Source organism: Notamacropus eugenii, chromosome 2, assembly GCF_028372415.1.
Source record: "Notamacropus eugenii isolate mMacEug1 chromosome 2, mMacEug1.pri_v2, whole genome shotgun sequence".
Taxonomy (NCBI): Eukaryota; Metazoa; Chordata; class Mammalia; order Diprotodontia; family Macropodidae; genus Notamacropus; species Notamacropus eugenii.
In genome coordinates this window covers 432033172-432052059 of record NC_092873.1, presented here as the reverse complement: position 1 = coordinate 432052059, position 18888 = coordinate 432033172, and the positions used below count along the sequence as shown (strand labels likewise).

General features: G+C 38.9%; 1 protein-coding gene across 2 annotated transcripts in view; it reads left to right on the top strand.

Annotated features, from left to right (window-relative positions):
• The window catches only part of C4BPB (complement component 4 binding protein beta), a 30275-nt gene that overhangs the window by 4024 nt on the left and 7363 nt on the right, over positions 1–18888 (top strand). The window contains exons 3-6 of one of the 2 annotated variants that reach the window (XM_072647981.1): positions 852–1034; positions 3017–3110; positions 8320–8443; positions 9709–9926. In XM_072647981.1, coding sequence (XP_072504082.1) covers positions 852–1034; positions 3017–3110; positions 8320–8443; positions 9709–9882 — 575 coding nt within the window. In that variant the 3' untranslated portion in view covers positions 9883–9926. Of the gene's footprint in view, positions 1–851; positions 1035–3016; positions 3111–8319; positions 8444–9708; positions 9927–18888 lie in introns of those variants that run through there. The other variant, XM_072647982.1, reaches the window with a different exon arrangement.

Sequence of the window (18888 nt, the reverse complement as noted above, 5' to 3'; positions counted from 1 at the left end):
CCAGAGTAAGAAAGTGGCTAAGACATGGTGGCTAAGTGGCTAAGAGAGGGTAGCAAAATGGGGAGAGTCAGATAGCAAGTTCTGTTTTGGACATGTTGAGACAGATGCCTATGGGACATCTTATTCTAGAGGTCTAAGAGGAACAAGTTACCAAATCTTTCTAGGCTCAGTTTACATCTACTATCTGTGTAACACTGGACAAATCACTTAATCTCTGTTGACCACAGTTTCCTCATTGGTAATATGGGAATCATAATAGCACCTACTTTGCAGGGTTGTTATAAGGATCAAAGGAAATAGTAATTGTAAAACATTTAACACAGTGTCTGGCATATAGTGGTGCTATATTGAGGGAGGTATATGTATTAGCTATTGCTATTTCTTCATCTGTATAATGAGGATATATTTATATTACTTCATAACGTGAAGAGAACTTTTTTAGCCTTATAAGCTTCTATATTAATGTTGTTATTATTATCAAGAGTCAAATGGATTCTAAAAGTATTTCAGTGCAGACATAGCAAGATACCCATTCTACTTTGGTCAGTGATGGAATGTTGGAAAATACTTTGTTCAATTTCTTTTAATTATAGCTACAACTACTGATTTATATTCACTATGTGGTCCACTAAGACCAGCAGGTCTTTTTCTCCCTTATTTTTGCAGGGTTAACCTTTGCTTCCTTTTGGTTCTCTGCTGTTTGCTTTTTGATCCTTGTTTTTGTTTATACTGAATGTGAATAGTTATTCTGTATTGCTTTCCATTGTGCTCCCAAAGATGATTTGGCCTTAGTCTCTTCTCTCTCCCCTTGCTATAACAATTTTAGAGCCCCTGACTATTTCTTCCTTTAGTGGGTCACTGTCCTAACCCTGTGTTGGTTAATGGTCAACTGAATTCCTCAAACCTGGGACCTGTTTCTGAGGAGGAAGTGGTCACCTTTAAATGTGACGTTGGCTACATCCTGAAGGGTGGTAATTGGAGCCAGTGCCAGAAAAACCACACCTGGATACCTCCCATTCCCACCTGTATAACAGGTAAGTTCAAAGGAGACACTACTGAGCCCTAATAACATGGCTATGGGATAGGGACATCTATCTGGGTACTTAGCATGTGCCATGACACTGTCTTCTACCTTACGTCTGGGAAGGTAAACAGTGACTGTCTAAGGAGCTAAGCAGCCATTCAGTCTCAGAATACTTAGTGTAAGAGCAACTTCAGGTACAAACAGTATTAATTCCAAGTTTTCTCAGTCCAATTAACTTGTTCCAAGCCCAAAGAATTACTCCACTTTCAGACTCTCAATTACCCATTCCTTCTTTGACCAACAACAGAAGTTGGTGGAGTAAAGAACCTGCAGCCTCAAGGCCACATGTGGTCCTCTAGTGTAGCCCTTTGACTGCAACTGAACTAAGGATTTGTTCTACGAAGTTCAGATTCAGTCAAAGGACCACACTTGAGGCCCTAGAGGCTGCAGGTTTCCCATCCCTCCTCTAACCTCTTAACACTTAAGGTCTTTTTCTTGCTAATTAAACTCATCCCAACATGGAGTTCTTTTGCTCAGCTCTGTAGATCTATAGAGAAACAGGAGTCTTTGGCTTCTAGCTCCTCCACCTCAGGTTCAGGTCAGTCAAAATAACTTTTCCTTTAAATGACCTGAACCCTAATTGAGTTAGGGACCCCTGTCTTTTGACAGTAATTCCTTACCTGTTCCCTTATTTGGGAGTCCATGTAAAACGCTGCTTACTTCTCTTAGCTAAGTTTCTAAGCTTTTAAAAACTTACTGTATTTTTAGTTTTTATATCATCTTCACATATGTATATATATCCCTCCATCTCAACTACTCAGAGAGCCACCCCTGTTTAAAAAAAATAAAAAATAGAGGGAGGAAATCAGTTCAGTCACATATCCAACTAAGTCTGGCAATGTATGCAATGCAGAGACCCGTTGTCTCTCACATCTGTAAAGAGGCAAAGAATGGAGGCAGATATATTTATTTCATTTCTTCTTTGGAATTGAGCTTAGTTACTGTAATTACTTGTTGTTTACATTTACATGGTTTTATCCATTGTATATATTGTTTTTCTGGTTCTTCTTTCTTTACATCTTAGCATCTGTTCATATGCTTTTCTGTATTAATCATTTTCTAAGGAACAGAAATATTCCAAAATGAGAATGATGGAAAGATAGGTTCTACCCTCCTTTAAGCAGAAGTGGATGACCACTTGCTGGGTACATTACAGTTGGATTTCTTTCATGTATAGGTTGTATTGGATGGCCCTGAAGTATCTTCCAAAAGTCAAATTCTGTGAATCTCCAATTCCATATATTTCTGAATCACAATCTGCTTAACCAATATATCCCCCCAATCAATGGTAAACCTTCAATCCTGACCAGTATATAGAGTCGCAAGTTTTAAAACTCTGGAAATAGTCTCAGATACCATCTAGCTCCCCCTTTCCCTGCACTCACCACTTTCACTTTTACAGATGAGGAAAGTGAGGTCAGGCTTTCTTAAGGTCACATAGCTAATAAGTGGCAGCCCCAGAACTGTAACCAAGGTCTCCTGATCCCCAGCCTATCACTCTCTTCTCTATTTTAGGGTCTCTCTCACCCCAAGTTCTTACAACTTCCTCTTTCAAAGGCTTGCATCTATGACAATGTCTTGTCCCAAGTGATTACTTCTGAAGTATATATGCTCAATAAATGTTTGGTAATTTAATAAATTGATGAATAAATAAATATTAATTGTCTTTGTAATGGGTTTCTGCTTCCCTTTGGTTGCCACTAGCCAAGTTGGTTATAGCTCCAAATTCAAACAATGAGTTTTTGGGAAGGAGCTCTCATGCATGAAAAACTGCGACTTGGATTAAAGAGAAGGCAAAAACCAATATTTTTTGCTCCCAGATGAAGATTTAGGAAAGTGAAGGTTTGTGAGGCCAGGTAACCCTAGTGCCTAGAACTGCCTTTTTTAGCTTGCTATAATGTTCACTCTGACATCCTTTTTTTTTTTTTCAAGGACAGTGCAAACTTCCCGAAAGGCCAAAGCATGGCCATTTTAAAGCAAGAGACTTCAATTCCGGGTCAGTCGTTGTCTTCCACTGTGATGTGGGGTAAGTCAGACATCAGGATCCTAGCCCATTATGGCCATTGATAGTATTAATAAACTTTCATTTCTGTAGTGCCTTAAGAGTTTATGGTTTGTTTGTTTTATGGAGATCCATCTTCATAACAATCTTGTGGATTAGGTAATGTGAATACCATTACCTTCATTTTACAAATGAGGAAACTGAGCCCCAGAGAGGTTCTGTGACTATCGCCTGGCTAGTCATATGACCCTTAAGTGTTAGAACCAGGACTGGGATCTAGGTCTTCTCTTAACTCCTAAAGCAATTTGCTTTCTCCTATTCCATACTGCTTCTCCCAGGAAACAGGAGCATCAGGTACCCCAGAGCATGGTCTAATGAAAAACATAAAGTCCATACACAGACTTAGCTTTATCCCTCTGGATTCCTACTTTCTCTGTCTCAACCCTCCTTGCTCTTTTCCTGGCTCTAGAGCTAGTCTAGTCTGGCACCACTATTCATATTTCTCTATACTTAGTGGAACAGCAATCTGATTATGTGTTCCTATTAAGATATGGAAAAAATCTCATCACCTCTAAATTTCACCCAGACAAACTTTTTATATATTTTAATTAAATTTTATTCCTTAGTTAACAAGTTCAATTTCTATTCCTCCTGCCCTCCCCCCACCATTGAAAAACAAAATGAAAACCAAAAACCCTAGTAAGAAATATGCATAGTCAAACAAAACATTCTTGTGCTAGCCACACCCAAAAACATCTCAATTTGCCCCCTGAACCCATCACTTCTATGCCAGGAAATAGTGGACATACTTTATCGTAAGTCCTCTGGGATAATGACTGGTCAGAGTTCTTAAGCCTTTTAAAGCTATTTATTTTTGCAGTGTTGTTGTTATCATAGAAATCATTTCCCTTGTTCTGCTCACTTCACTATGCATTAGTTTATACAAGTCGTCCAAGGTTTCTTGGAAACTTTTTCATAATTTCTTATGGCAAAATAGCATTCACATAATTTGTTTAGCCGTTCCCCATTTGAGGGACATTATTCCTTTCTTTTTCACTACAAAAAGAGTTGATATAATTATTTTGATACATGTGGGTTCTTTCCATTTTTCTCTAATGTATTTGGGTAAAGGCCAAGTAATGGTATCACTGGATCAATGAGTATGTATGTATAGTGTAGTACTTTTGAAGACATGGTACCAAATTGCTTTCTAGAATGGTCAGGCCAATTCATAGCTTCACTAAGATGAAATCAAATTGCCTGTTTCCTATGCCCCCTCCAATATTTGTCATTTTCCCTTTTTGTCAAACTTTCCAGTTTAACAGACATGGTATAGAACCTCAGAGTTAATTTAATTTCCCTGTCTTTGATTATTATTGATTTGGAGTACGTAAAATATGACTATTGATAGGTTTCATTTCTTCCTTTAATAATTATTCATATCCTTTAGACATTTCTAATTGGGAAATGGCTTTTATTCTTCGAAATTTGAACCAGTTCCTTGTAAATCTTGGAAATGAGACCCCTCTCAATGAAAGTCACTGAAAAGATTTTTTTGCCAAAGGTAAAAACCTGTTTCCTTTATAATTTTAACTGCATTGTTTTTGCAAAGCTTCAAAAATTTTATAAAATCAAAATTGTACATTTTATCTCCTGCAATTCTCTGTTTGCCTTCCTGGATCATGGATTTTCTCCCTATCCATGGATCTGAAAGGTAATATCTTTCTTGCTCCTTTAAGTTGTTTATGATATCCCCCTTTATATCTAAATCTGATATCCATTTTGATTTTAGGGCATATTATATGAGATGTAGTTCTATGTCTAGTTTCTGCCACACTGCTGTCTAGTTTTTCCATAAGTTTTTGTCTAATGAAAAGTTCTTACCTTAGTAATTCAGGTCTTTGAATTTATCAAACATAGGCTACTAGGTTCATTGGCTACTTTGTCCCACTTAGCACCTCTCCTCTTTCTTAACCGTTTACAAATAATAAAACTTTTCAAACAGTGTTTTACTAAGAACTAAGGGAAGGTAAAGAAAAGAAATAATATATAATCAAAGAACACAGACAAGCTTAGGAAGAGGTGTATAATCTGCATTGTGAGGAAGAGGTGTATAATCTTCATTGTGTTCATATTTCAGAATGGCTGGTATAGCTTACCAATGACGCAGGCAGTGATTCTTCTCTCCTGTCTCAGTTGTGTCTTCTGAGTGCCCAGGTAGCCTCTTTGGCATCAAGTGAATTGGAAAAAATAATGGACTTGGAGTCAAAAGACCTGGTTTCAAATCCTTCCCCCTTCATTTACTAGCTGTGTGATGATTGGACAAGTCACCTAATCAATAAGTTATCAAGTATTTATTAATTACCTGCTATACATCAGATAAATATGCTGGCTTATTTTGAGGGTCAGAAGGGATTTCAGAGGTCAATTAATTCTGTTACCCATACACAAAAAAGAATCCAAACTAAAACGTAGCTGACTATGGTCCTCCAGACTCTGCCTGAAGACCTTGAAGGACTGAAAAGTCATCACTTCTCAAAAGGTAGCTCAGTGGATAGAGTACTGGACCTTGAGGCAAAAGGATCTGAATTCAAATTTGACCACACTTACTAGCTGTGTGACCCTGGGCAAGTCACTTAAGCTTGTTTGTCTCAGTTTTCTCATCTGTAACATGAACTGGAGAAGGAAATGGAAAGCCATTCCATTATCTTTGTTAAGAAAACCCCAAATGGGTTTCTGAAGAGTAAGACACAACTGAAATGACGGAACAACAACAGCAAATTAGGCATCAGGGATAAAGAATATGAACAAATACAAGAATAAAATAAGCCCTTATCTTCACATTCCAGCGTAAGGGGGCTTCCATTCTGGTAGAGGAGACAAGTTCAAATAAAACTTATGCAACATACATACAAAGATAATAAAAGCCAAACATCAACAAAGTTGTTCTATCTAAGGTCATTGGGGAAGGCACCAGCCGTAACGGGAGGAGCTGTCCAAGCTCCGTGGTGAAGGAGGAGAGGCTCTAGGCGGGGGAGGGAGTGCATTCCAGGCTTGGTAGGAAGCCAGTGCACAGAAGGCTGGTTTGGCTGGATGGCAGAGTGTGGGAGGAGTCATGTCCAGTGAGGCTGGAAAGAATGTTTGGGGCCAGATGGTGAAGCGCGTTGCAAAGTAAACAAATGAATGTGTATTTTATCCTAGAGACAATAGGAAGTGACTGTAGTTGATTTGAGTAGAGCATTATCAGGTTAGATCTATGTTTAAGGAAAATTGCCCTTTAAAAAAACTTTAGTAGTAATATTTGATTATTTAGTATAGAAGATTTATGAGCACTGTAACAAATACAATTTTTACAAATCCATTTGGAAAAATATGTGCTGGTTGTTTACCTTGGTTTTGTACTTTAGATTGCTTCATCCATCAGTTTCTTTACATCTTTGTGTATTATAACTGCCAAACTCATACAATCCTGAAGTTTAGGTAGCAGTATAGGTGATGGGCTGGAACTGGGAGTCAGTGGAGGCAGGGACACCAATTAAAAGGTTATTGTGGGGCAGCTAGGTGGCACTGGATAGAGCACTGGTCCTGGAGTCAGGAGGACCTGAGTTCAAATTTGACCCCTGACATTTACTGTGTGACCCTGGGCAAGTCACTTAATGTTGATTGCTTCCAAATATTTTTTTAAAAAGAGGCTATTGCAATAACTTAAGCAAGGGGTGATAAGGGTGTGAACTAAAGTAGATAGAGGGAAAGGGTTAGATGCGAGAGAAGCTATTGGGATAAAGAAACAGCAAGATTTGTCAATTGACTGGATATCTGGGGTAAGAGAGAGTGAGGAATCAAGGATGTTGCCCAAGTATTGAACCCAGAAGACTAGAAGGATGGGAATAGAATTTCAGTTTCCTTATCTGTAAAATGGGGATTATAACACCTCTAGTCCAAGGGTTCTGAACCTTTTTTGTGTGTCCTAGACCTTGTTGGTAGTCTGGTGCAACCCATGGAGTCTTTTTCAGAATACTGTTTCTAAATGCATTAAATAAAATATGTAGGATTCCATAGGAAACTAACTATTGAAATACAGCTATCGAAATATTTTTAAAAAACAGTTTATGGGAAAAAAACCCCAAACAAACAAAAAAGCTGGCCATGAACCTCACTTTAAGATCTAATACTTTATTCATAATGTTGTTATGTGGCTCAGATTTGTGATATATGAATGAAGCACTTTCAGGTGCTACGTAAAGGTCAACTTTTTGAAGAGTGCATTTCATCTTGCCCTCGAATGGGATTGCATTAGATCAGCTCCATTCAGGAGCCAGAAGCAGATTTCTTCTCTCTTCCTATTTCAAAGGGCCCCTTTGGGTTTCCATTAAGTTTCCATTTCTTGACTAAGGAAACTTCCAGATCCTATTTTATTTCCAGAGGAGAGAAGACAATTGTGTCTCCAATGAGTTTACTTACTGGTTAAGCCTGTCCTAGCAACTGAATACACTTCTTGAGACCTATAACTCCAGTACCTTAGGCCAAGGATCTCTTCTAAATGCCTTAAATATGCATATAATATAATGCATATAATGTAGAGGAGACACAGCCAGGGGTGCTAGTGTTGAGAAGACCTGTGTTCAAGTTATACCAAATATATGACTTGGGTTTAAATTTTCATTTGAAAATCCCCCAAAAGGAACCCATAGTGCTATGGAAAGATAAAGTGTTTTTGTTTTTTTTCTGGTGGCCAAGAACTGGAAACTGAGGAGCTGCCAATCAAGTGGGTAATGGGTAAGCCAGTTATGGTATGTGAATGTGATGGATTACTACCGTGTTGTAAAGAGGAATGAAAAGCATGGCTTCAGAAAAACCTGGAAAGACCTGTATGAACTGATGCAAAGTGAAATAAGCAGAACCAAGAGAACAATCTAAACGGCAACAGCAATATTGTAAAACTGGGCAAGTCCTTAACTTCAGATTCCTCAGCTGTAAGATGGAGATAACAACACCCACCTCTCAGGGTTGTTATAAAGATCAAAAGAGATAGGATTTGTATTTGTCCATTACCTAGCACATAGCCGGTATTATACAAATGTGTATTCCCTTCGCAAAACCATCTACAGTTGTGTAGTGTCCAAGCATGTATGCTGGGGTGCAGAGCAACCTCCCGTAGACCTTGCTCTGTACCCCTCAAAGGGTACAGAGGTCTTCCCTGTCACTGAGTGTCGTTGTCATTTCATTGGTCCAGGTACCAGTTAATAGGGGCCCAGAGCCTGCAGTGCATGGATGGGGAATGGAGTGGTGAGCCCCCCATTTGTGAAGAGATCTTAAAAACCACCAGTGAGGTCCCAGTGGAAACTGAGAAGGAGTCAGTAAGTAACAGCTTGGCCTCATTGTCTTTGGGGATTGTGGAGTCTGTGGATACATGGGATCAAACATAGAGCAATCCCTGTCACCTGGCGTTTCTAGGTCTCCCTTTTCATGAGTATCCCCACTACTAAGAGAACAAGATAGTGGCTGGTGCTTTTATGGCAATGAGGGCTTGGGATGCTGTGGTTTTCTCATCCCTAAGTGCAAAGCCATGAAACCAAATTTGGAATGAAAACCTAATTTCCCATGGGTAAAATGACGTTCCCTTTTATCAAATGAACTGAAAGAGTCTAATGTTTCTTGCTTCTACGTTGTTTCTGTCCTTCCTGGCACTTCTGAGGACATTTCCACCATCCTAATACATGTAGGCAGTGCTGTCACTAACAACTTGTAAACTTAGAATCTAAGAAGCACCATGGAAAGACTGATCATAAGATCATAGATTTGGAGCTGGAAGGGACTTTAGAAGTCATCTAGTCCAATCCTGTCATTTTACACATGAGTAAACTAAGACCTAGAGAAATTCAGTGCTTTCCTAAGGTCACACAGGCAATAAGTGGCAGGATTCAAACCTACATCTTCTGACTCCAAATTTTACATTCTTTCCACCATGCCACACTTCCACAAAGACAACCAGACACTACAGAAACTCTGAATGAAAGACGTTTTATTTTCATGGAGATATTCCTTTTAGTTATGTTTTTTTTTTAATGTCCAGAGCAACTTCCCTTGTAGATTTTCTTAGTTTGAGGAAGTCACTTCTCCTGCCTGAGTGAGTCCCTTCTCTTTGGGTCTCATTTTCCCCATCTAATATAAAAGGTTTGATTTGATGATTTCCAAAGTTTCTTACAACTCTCTTATTACATGACAATAACAAGAATCCCTTTGAGAGCTCCTGAACTTCTGAGTCCCTCATTCAAGGAGGCTTTCATTCACTAGTGATTGTGTTGTTGTTGTCCGGTCATTTTTCAGTCATGTCTGACTCTTCATGACCCCTTTAGAGTTTCCTTGGCCAAGACACTGGAGTGCTTTGACATTTCCTTCTCTAGCTTATTTTACAGATGAGGAGACTGAGGAATATAGGATTAAGTGACTTGACCAGGGACACACTAGTAAGTGTCTGAGGCCAGATTTGAAATCCTGAAAATGAGTTTTCCTAACTCCAGGTCCAGCACTCTATCCGTAGCAATCCTAGTGATTAACTGTTCCATTTGAGTGATGAGCACTAATACTCTCTCAGCATTGTAATATTGCTTTCTTTCTCAAGTGTGCATTTCAGGAAAGGAAAAACATTTGTGAAAGCATACAAAGGTTGATGCAGTGTCAAAAAGAAAAAAGAAAGACATTAAAGGAACTGAAATACTCCCTGGAAATCAAGAAACTCCAACTAGAAAATATTAAAGCTGTCATGAGCACAGAAATAAAGGAGAGAAACTTTTGAATAAACTTTTTTTTGATTCTGAAATACATTTACAATTTACCTGACCTTTGTGTGTGTAAGAGCATTATTTTTTTTTAAAGCATAGAGACTTTCATTCCCCAACTGATACATGGTCAAAGGACATGAAAAGGCAGTTTTTAGACAAAGAGATCAAAACTATCTATACTCACATGAAAAAAATGCTCTGGCGGCGGAGCCAAGATGGCAGAGTAGAAAGACACACATACGCAGGGTCTTCCCACACAGCCCATAAAGTACCTGTAGAGAGGGACTCTCAACAAATTCTGGAGCAGCAGAAGTGAAGAACAACAGAGTGGAGGAGATTTCCAGCCCAGGGTGACCTGAAAGGCCCATGGGAAACATCAGTTGCACCTGCGCAGAATGCGGAGCCCAGCCCAGCCTTGGCCGGGCAGCGCAGGGCTCGTGAACAGCCCTCGGGGGTGGAATGCCCAGTCGCAGCAGCAGCAGCAACGGTTCATAGATTCCTCAACCCACAGGCGCCAAAGGTCAGTGATGGGTTTTTTCAGCTGGCCAGGAAGGGAGAAAGGCCTTTCCATAGTTCCAGCCTCAGGCAGCAGCCCGCAGAGGTTGGGCAGGCAGCTGCAATTCTCAGGGCAGCCCCTACATCAGCCCACATACACTGTTGGATCCTAAAACCCCTGGGGGCACTGAGGAGATGAATCTTACCTCAGCACTTTGTAAAGGCCCTGAGGGAGCAGGTCTTTGTCTCACACTGAATGGCAGCCCTGCCCATCCAGCCTATCTGAAAATCAGCCCCTGGTGCTAATTTTGCAGAACTGGAGGCCAGGAGGTTGTGGAGAGATAACTGCTAAGATTCTGGGCACAAAAATCCCTCTCTTCATCCAAACCAGTACACACTTGATTGTGCCACCTTGGAGGAACTGAGATCTCACAGATTCCCAGAGTATATCCTACTCTTGACAAAGGACCCAAAAGTCAAGTAACTGGTTGGGAAAAATGCCCAAAAAAGGGGGAAAAAATAAGACTATAGAAGATTACTTTCTTGGTGAACAGATATCTTCTTCCATCCTTTCTGATGAGGAAGAGCAATGTTTACCATCAGGGAAAGACATAAAAGTCAAGGCTTCTATATCCCAGACATCCTAAATAAATATTCAGAGGGCTCAGGCCATGGAAGAGCTCAAAAAAGATTTTGAAAATCAAGTAAGAGAGGTGGAGGAAAAATTGGGAAGAGAAATGAGAGAGATGCAAGAAAAGCATGAAAAGTGGGTCAACACCTTGCTAAAGGAGACCCAAAAAAATGCTGAAGAAAATAACACCTTTAAAAATTGGCTAACTCAATTGACAAAAGAGGTTCAAAAAACCAATGAGGAGAAGAATGCTTTAAAAAGCAGAATTAGCCAAATGGAAAAGGTGGTTCAAAAGCTCACTGAAGAAAATAGTGCTTTAAAAATTAGAATGGAACAGATGGAGGCTAATGACTTGATGAGAAACCAAGAAATCACAAAACAAAACCAAAAGAATGAAAAAATGGAAGATAATGTGAAATATCTCATTGGAAAAACAACTGACCTGGAAAATAGATCCAGGAGAGACAATTTAAAAATTATGGGACTACCTGAAAGCCTTGATCAAAAAAAGAGCTTAGACATCATCTTTCATGAAATTATCAAGGAAAACTTACCTGATATTCTAGAACCAGAGGATAAAATAAGTATTCAAGGAATCCACTGATCACCTCCTGAAAGAGATCCAAAAAGAGAAACTCCTAGGAACATTGTGGCCAAATTCCAGAGTTCCCTGGTCAAGGAGAAAATATTGCAAGCAGCTAGAAAGAAACAATTCAAGTATTGTGGAAACACAATCAGGATAACACAAGATCTAGCAGCTTCTACATTAAGGGATAGAAGGGCATGGAATAGGATATTCCAGAAGTCAGAGGAACTAAAACCAAGAACCACCTAACCAGCAAAACTGAGTATAATACTTCAGGGGAAAAAATGGTCTTTCAATGAAATAGAGGACTTTCAAGCATTCTTGAAGAAAAGACCAGAGCTGAAAAGAAAATTTGACTCTCAACCACAAGAATGAAGAGAAGCATGAAAAGGTAAACAGCAAAGAAAAGTCATAAGAGACTTACTAAAGTTGAACTGTTTACATTCCTACCTGGAAAGACAATATTTGTAACTCTTGAAACTTTTTTCAGCATCTGGGTAGTTGGTGGGATTACACACACACACACACACACACACACACACACACACACAGAGCACAGGGTGAATTGAAGAGGTTGGGATCATATCTTAAAATAATGAAATTAAGCAGTGAGAGAGAAATATATTGGGAGGAGAAAGGGAGAAATGGAATGGGGCAAATTATCTCTCATAAAAGAGGCAAATAAAAGACTTTCAGTGGAGGGAAAAAGGGGGGAGGTGAGAGAAAAAACATGAAGCTTACTCTCATCACATTAAGCTAAAGGAAGGAATAAAATGCACACTCATTTTGGTATGAAAACCTATCTTACAATACAGGACAGTGGGGAAGAAGGAGATAAACAGGGTGGGGGGATAATGGAAGGGAAGGCAGTGGGAGGAGGGAGCACTCTTGGGGAGGGACAGGATCAAAAGAGAGAATAAAAGAAACTGGGGGCAGGATAGGGTGGAGGGAAATATAGTTAGTCTTATACAACATAACTATTATGGAAGCCATTTGCAAAACTACACAGATATGGCCTATATTGAATTGCTTGCCTTCCCAAAGGGAATGAGTGGGGAGGGAGGGATGAAGAGAAACTGGAACGCAAAGTTTTAGGAACAGCTGTTGAGTATTGTTCTTGCAACTAGGAAATAAGAAATACAGGTAATGGGTATAGAAATTTATCTTGACCTTCAGGACAAAAGAGGAGATGGGGATAAAGGAGGGGAGGGAGATTAGAAGGGAGGACAGATTGGTGATGGGGTAATTAGAATGCTCAGCATTTTGGGGTAGGGGAAGGGGAGAAATGGGGAGAAAATTTGGAACCCAAAATTTTGTGGAAATGAATGTTGAAAACTTAAATAAATAAATTTAAATACAAGAAAAAAAGAAAAAGAAAAAAATGCTCTGTCATTGTTGATTAGAGAAATGCAAATGAAAACAACTTTGAAGTACTTACCTCTATCAGACTGGTTAATATGGTAGAAAAGGAAGATGGTTAATATGGTAGAAAAGGAAGATGATAAATTGGGGAGGTGATGTGGAAAAATTGGAACACTAATGCTCTATTGGTGTAGTTGTGAACTGATCTAACCATTCTGTAGAACAGTTTGGAACTATGACTAAAGGACTATAAAATTTCGCATACTCTATACCACTATTAAGTCCGTATTCCAAAAAAGATTTTTTAAAAAAGAGAAAGAAAATAGTCTATATGAACAAAAATATTTGCAGTAGCTGTTTTTGTGGTGGCAAAGAGTTGGAAATTGAGGGAATGACTATCAACTGGGGAATAGCTGAACACGTTGTGGCATATGATATGCTTTCAGAAAAAGAGAAAGATTTACATGAACTGATGCAAAGTGAAGTAAGCAGAACCAGAAGAACATTATATACAGTAATAGCAATATTGTAACAACAATCAACTGTGAATGAATTAGCTATTCTCAGCAATACAATGATCAAAGACAATTCTGAAGGACTCATGTCAAAAAATGCTATCCACCTCTAACAAAAGAATTCATGGACTCTGCGTGAAGATTGAAGCATACTTTTAAAATTTTCTTTATTTTTCTTGGTAAGTTTTCTTTTTTTGTGGGGAGGAAGAAATCTGTGTTTTATTTCACAACATTATTAATATGGAAATATATTTGGCAGGACTATACACATAGAATCTATATCAGATTGCTTATCTTCTAATGAGGAGGGAGGGAAAGTTGGGTGGGAGAGAATTTGGAACTCAAAATTTTGAAAAAGAATGTTAAAGATTGTTTTACCATGTAATTGGAAAAAAATTAAAGAGCAGTTTTTTTTAAAGCACAGAGACTTTTGATTCTTCTTTTTTTCAGTTCCAAAATCTCTTCCTTCCCTTCCCCCTATCCCATGCATTGAGAAGACAAGAAAAACAAAACTCATTTCAAATATGAAGTCATGCAAAACATATTTTGGCATTATCCATGTTCAAAAAAAAGAAAGAGAAAAATATTCTTCTGCATTCTGAATCCATCACTTCTCTATTTAGAGAATGCATGTTTCATCATGAGCCCTTTGGAATTGTGGTTGGCTGTTTTATTGATCAGTTACTAAGTCTTTCAAAGTTGATTATAATATTGCTGTTACTATTTGGATTGTTCTTCTGGTTTACACTTTGCATCAGTTCACATAGGTCTTTCCAGGTTTTTCCTGAAAACATCCTCTTCATCATTCCTTACAGCACAATAGAATTTCATGAAATTCATATACCATAACTTGGTCATCCATTACCCAGGTGACTGACAACTCCTCAGTTTCTAATTCTTGGCCACCAAAAGAAAAAAAACTGTAACTATTCTTGTGCATATGGAACCCCTTTCTTCTTCCATAGAGCTAGGGGTGTCTTTTGTAGAATTTTCAAATGAAAACTTAAACCCAAGTGATATACTTATTGTCTCTTGTTCCCCCCACCCTCCCCCCAACAGACTACACAAGTAAAGGATAAGACAGTTTCATCACATGCCAATCCACATGAAAAAACTTACAGATTTTAGTGGATTATAATTTCAAGATGAGCCAATAGTATGAAATGGAGCCAAGAAAGCTAAGGCTACCTTGGTATCCTGACCAGTGTTGTTGGAGGCACCATTTCCCAAAATAAGGAGGTGATGATACTGATTTCCTTCCCTGATCACTCTATGTACAAAGTATTGTGTTCAGTTTTGGAGATTTCATTTTAATAAAAACATTGAAAAGATGGAGCCCATCCAGAGAAGGTATGATGAGAGAGCTGGAGACCATATTTATAAAAGCCAGTTGGACATCTTGGGGATATTTAGCCTCCCCTACTCAATAAGCTCCAGTGGCTCCCTATTATCTCCAGGATCAAATACAAAAAGCTTTGTTCAATATTCAAAGCCCTTCATTACTTAGTGGGTTAGCTCCATCCTAACTTTGCAGTCTTCTTATATCTCACTTTCCAACAGGTACTCTTTGATACAGTGATACTAACCTCCTGGTTATTCCATGAAGAGATTCCATCTCTCTGTTCCAGGCATTTTCTCTGGATGTTCCCCATATCTGGAATGTTCTCTCTCCTCTCTTCTGTCTACTGACCTCCTTCAAATTCAAACTAAAATTCCTTTTTTTAATGAAAGTCTTCCTCAACTCCCTCTCAATTCTTATACCCTCTCTCAGTTAATTACTTCTTATTTATCCTGTATGTAACTTGTTTTGTATATATTTGTTTGCATGTTGTCTCTCCCATTAGATTGTAAGCTCCTTGAGGGCAGGGACTGTCTTTTGGCTCTTTTTGTATACCCAGCTTGTGGCACAGTGCCTAGCACATAGTAGTCATTAAATAAATATTGTTTGACTGATTATCTCATTTGACCTTCAGAACAACCTAGTTTGATAGTTGCTATCATTACCATTAGATTATAAACTCGTTCAAGCCTAGGGACCATCTTTTGCCTCTTTTTGGATCCTGGGCACTTAGCACAGTGTCAATAGTACTTAATAAACATTTGATCAACTTTACAACTGTGATTGGGAGAGGATAAGAGAGTGACCCAGGATCATACAGCTAATAAGTATCCAAGGCAGGATTTTAACTAAGATCTTGATTCTGAGCCCAGTGCCCTATCCATTGTATCATCTGCTGAACAAAGAGATAAATGCCCAACTTCTTGTCACTAGAGGTCTTCCAGTGGATGGTGAGTTGCCTCTTATTTGGGATGCTGTTGAGGTTATTCCCTATTCAGGAACCAGTCCTTAGAGATCTCTTCTCAATCATAGATCTAGAACTGCAAGAAGCTGTATTGTCTAACCCCTTCATTTTCCAGATGAGGAAACTGAGGTCCAGGGAGATTGCATTATTCACTCAAGATCACGCATGTAGTAAATATTAGAGGTGAGATATGAATTCAGGTTCTCTGATATCCAAGTTAGTGTTCTCCTCACGTATCAGGCTCCTATGGCAGGGACTAATGTTGAAAAAGGACAAAGATGGGACCAGCATTTTAATTATCTACCATTTAGTCAATTAAGCTTTCAGCTGTATCTACCCTGCATCCTCTACCACAGGAAAAGACCTTTGTGGTTTATAGATTAAGTAGCAGCTGGACTAAGTGAGAGAAGGAGAATCCTGGAGACTTTGTAGCAGACCTTAGGGAAATAATGGGGCATAAGGTAGGCTGGAAATAGTTTGGAGAAAGTCTTGAATGCCAAACATTAATTAAGATGTTTGAACTTTATTTAGTAGGAAATAATCACTGACAATTTTTGAGCAAGGGAACATTATGATTAGGTCTATGCCATAAGAGGATTAATCTTGTATCAGAGACAGCACTTACCATGCACTGGGGCAGTAGATAGAGAGTTTGCTTCAGAACTGGGAAGACAGGTTCAAGTCTTACAAATACTGGCTGTGTGACGAGAGGAAAGTCACTTAAACTGTCAGCGCTTTAGGCAACCGTAAATTGCAGAGAAAGTGCAAACCTGCTTTGGCAGAGGGAGTTTCCTCACCTTGGGAGTTCTCTATACCTATAAATCACAAGCCCACCTTATCCCCAGTCTGGAGTCACAGCAGAGGCAGGGTAACTGGTCAGGAGGTCACTATAATTGTTCAAATGATAGACCATGAGGATCTAGATTGGAGCAATGACAACAAAGTTGGTGACATTAGTCTGCTATGATGTGCTCTTTTGCTTTTCTTTTTCCTAAAGTTTTTATTTTGCACATCACAGTCATTTTCTGAGGCACTTCTGATTTTCAGATTTTCTGATGCACTTCTCAGCTCCCCACTCAGTGAACCCTTCTATATAACAAAGAAGAATATAACAAAGAAAAATTCCAAACCAACAAAACAACCATCATATCTTACAGTGCGTTCTTTCTACTTAGAGGAGGGAAATGTGCCTTGTCATTTATTTTCCCGGAATAATTAATGGTGCAGTGGATATAACACCAGGTTTGGAATCAGTAAGACTTGAGTTCACCAGCCTCAAACACTTATTATCTGTGTGACCTTGGGCAAGTCATTTATCCCCATTTGTCTCAGTACCCTCATCTGTAAAAAGAGCTGGAGAAGGAAGTGGCAAACCACTCCAGTATCTTTGTCAAGAAGACTCCAAATGGGGTCACCAAGGGTGGGATACACCTGAAGTAATCTGAATTCAGCTGCTTTTTTGTATACATTAATGTTAATGTAGTCATTATGAAGACTGCTTACTTGGTTCTCCTTCAGTTGATATGAATCTTCAGGTGCCTTAATAATTTTTCTATTTACACCATGAGCCATCACCAACTTCTGGGTTTATACAGAACAAATCAGTTGCAAGAGTGGTTCTGAAAATCATATCTCTTGGGCTCATTTGCTCTCATCTAGAATTGCCTCTGGAAAATCCTAGATTTATGTCCAAGTTTCCATTGATGTGGATCAAAGGTTCTCAGTTTCTATGCAAGTATTCAAGATTCTGATGCGTTCTGAGCATAAGATAACCTTTATTTCATCCAACAGAAAATTCAGAAAACATACAAAGGATAGTAGTAATCTATAAATAGATAAAATTCAACTTTTTTGTAAGAGAGCTCCACCTCTCCCACTCCCTTTCTTCAAGGACGTATGTAATCTTCCAAATTCTTGTGATTTGAACTCCACTATAAGGGAATCCAAATTTAGAATTGCTTGAGAGATAGACCTCTGACATTTTGTTGAGTTTCATTTTCATCCCAGAGTATTAAAATTCTTTGGTGAAGCTAAATGACACAGTGGATAAAGCACCAGATCTGGAGCCAGGAAGACCTGAATTCAAATCCAGCCTGATACTTACTAGCCATATGACCCTGGACAAGTCACATAAGTCTGCTTGCCTCAGTTTCCTCATCTGTAAAACAAGCTGGAGAAGGAAGTGGCAAACCACAACAGTAACTTTGCCAAGGAAACCCCCAATGGGTTGACAAAGAGTTGGACATGACTGAAAATGACTGACCAACAAAACAACATCAAGATACTTTATGGTGTTAATCTAAAAGCTTGACTTCCTTCAAAAGGAAAGAACTTCAGGTTGCTAGAATGGCAAAACTCTTTCCATTGGATTTACATCATCCAAATACTCCTAGTAGTAGTAGAGGGCAGAGTCCAGGTTTTTTATTCCCCTCCATACTAGCTGAAGTCCCTTGCCATTCTTCTAGCTAGGACCATGTGCAAAATCCAATTCCCTCCAATATGTTGCCTCAGTATGACTCTTGACCTTTCTCCTTCTAGCAAGGATCTCTCCAGGATTCATTATTTCTACATACCTTCAAACTCTGGTTTTTTTCTTCATCATCCTTCACAAAAAGCAGTGTTGTGGAGAGGATAGAAAGAAGTCCAGTTCTGACACATACTGGAGATGTTAACCTTAGCAAGTCACTTAAACTCTTAGTATCTTAGGAAACTAAGAGTATGAATTTGCAAAGAATGTACCAATTTACATTGAAAAAGGGAATTTCTTTATCTGGGAGTTCCCCATAGTGATTAAATCACATACCAGTCCCTAGTTAGTTGACCTAACTTGTGCTCAATGGACCATAAAATTATAGATTTGAAACTAAAAAGGATTTCAGAAATTATTTAGTCCAACCCTGTCATTTTCAGAAAAGGAAACTGAGAGCCAGAGGATTTGTCTTGCCCAGAATCATGCAGGCATTGAGTAGCAGAGTTGGTACTTATTTCTAGGTCCTGTGACACCAAACTGAGACCCAGAGAGTCTAAGTGACTTGCCTAATAGCATACAGGAAATCAATAGAGAGATGTATAATGGGTCATGTAACAAGAACAAGGGATGATCAGTGGAAAGCTCCAAAGGTATTCAT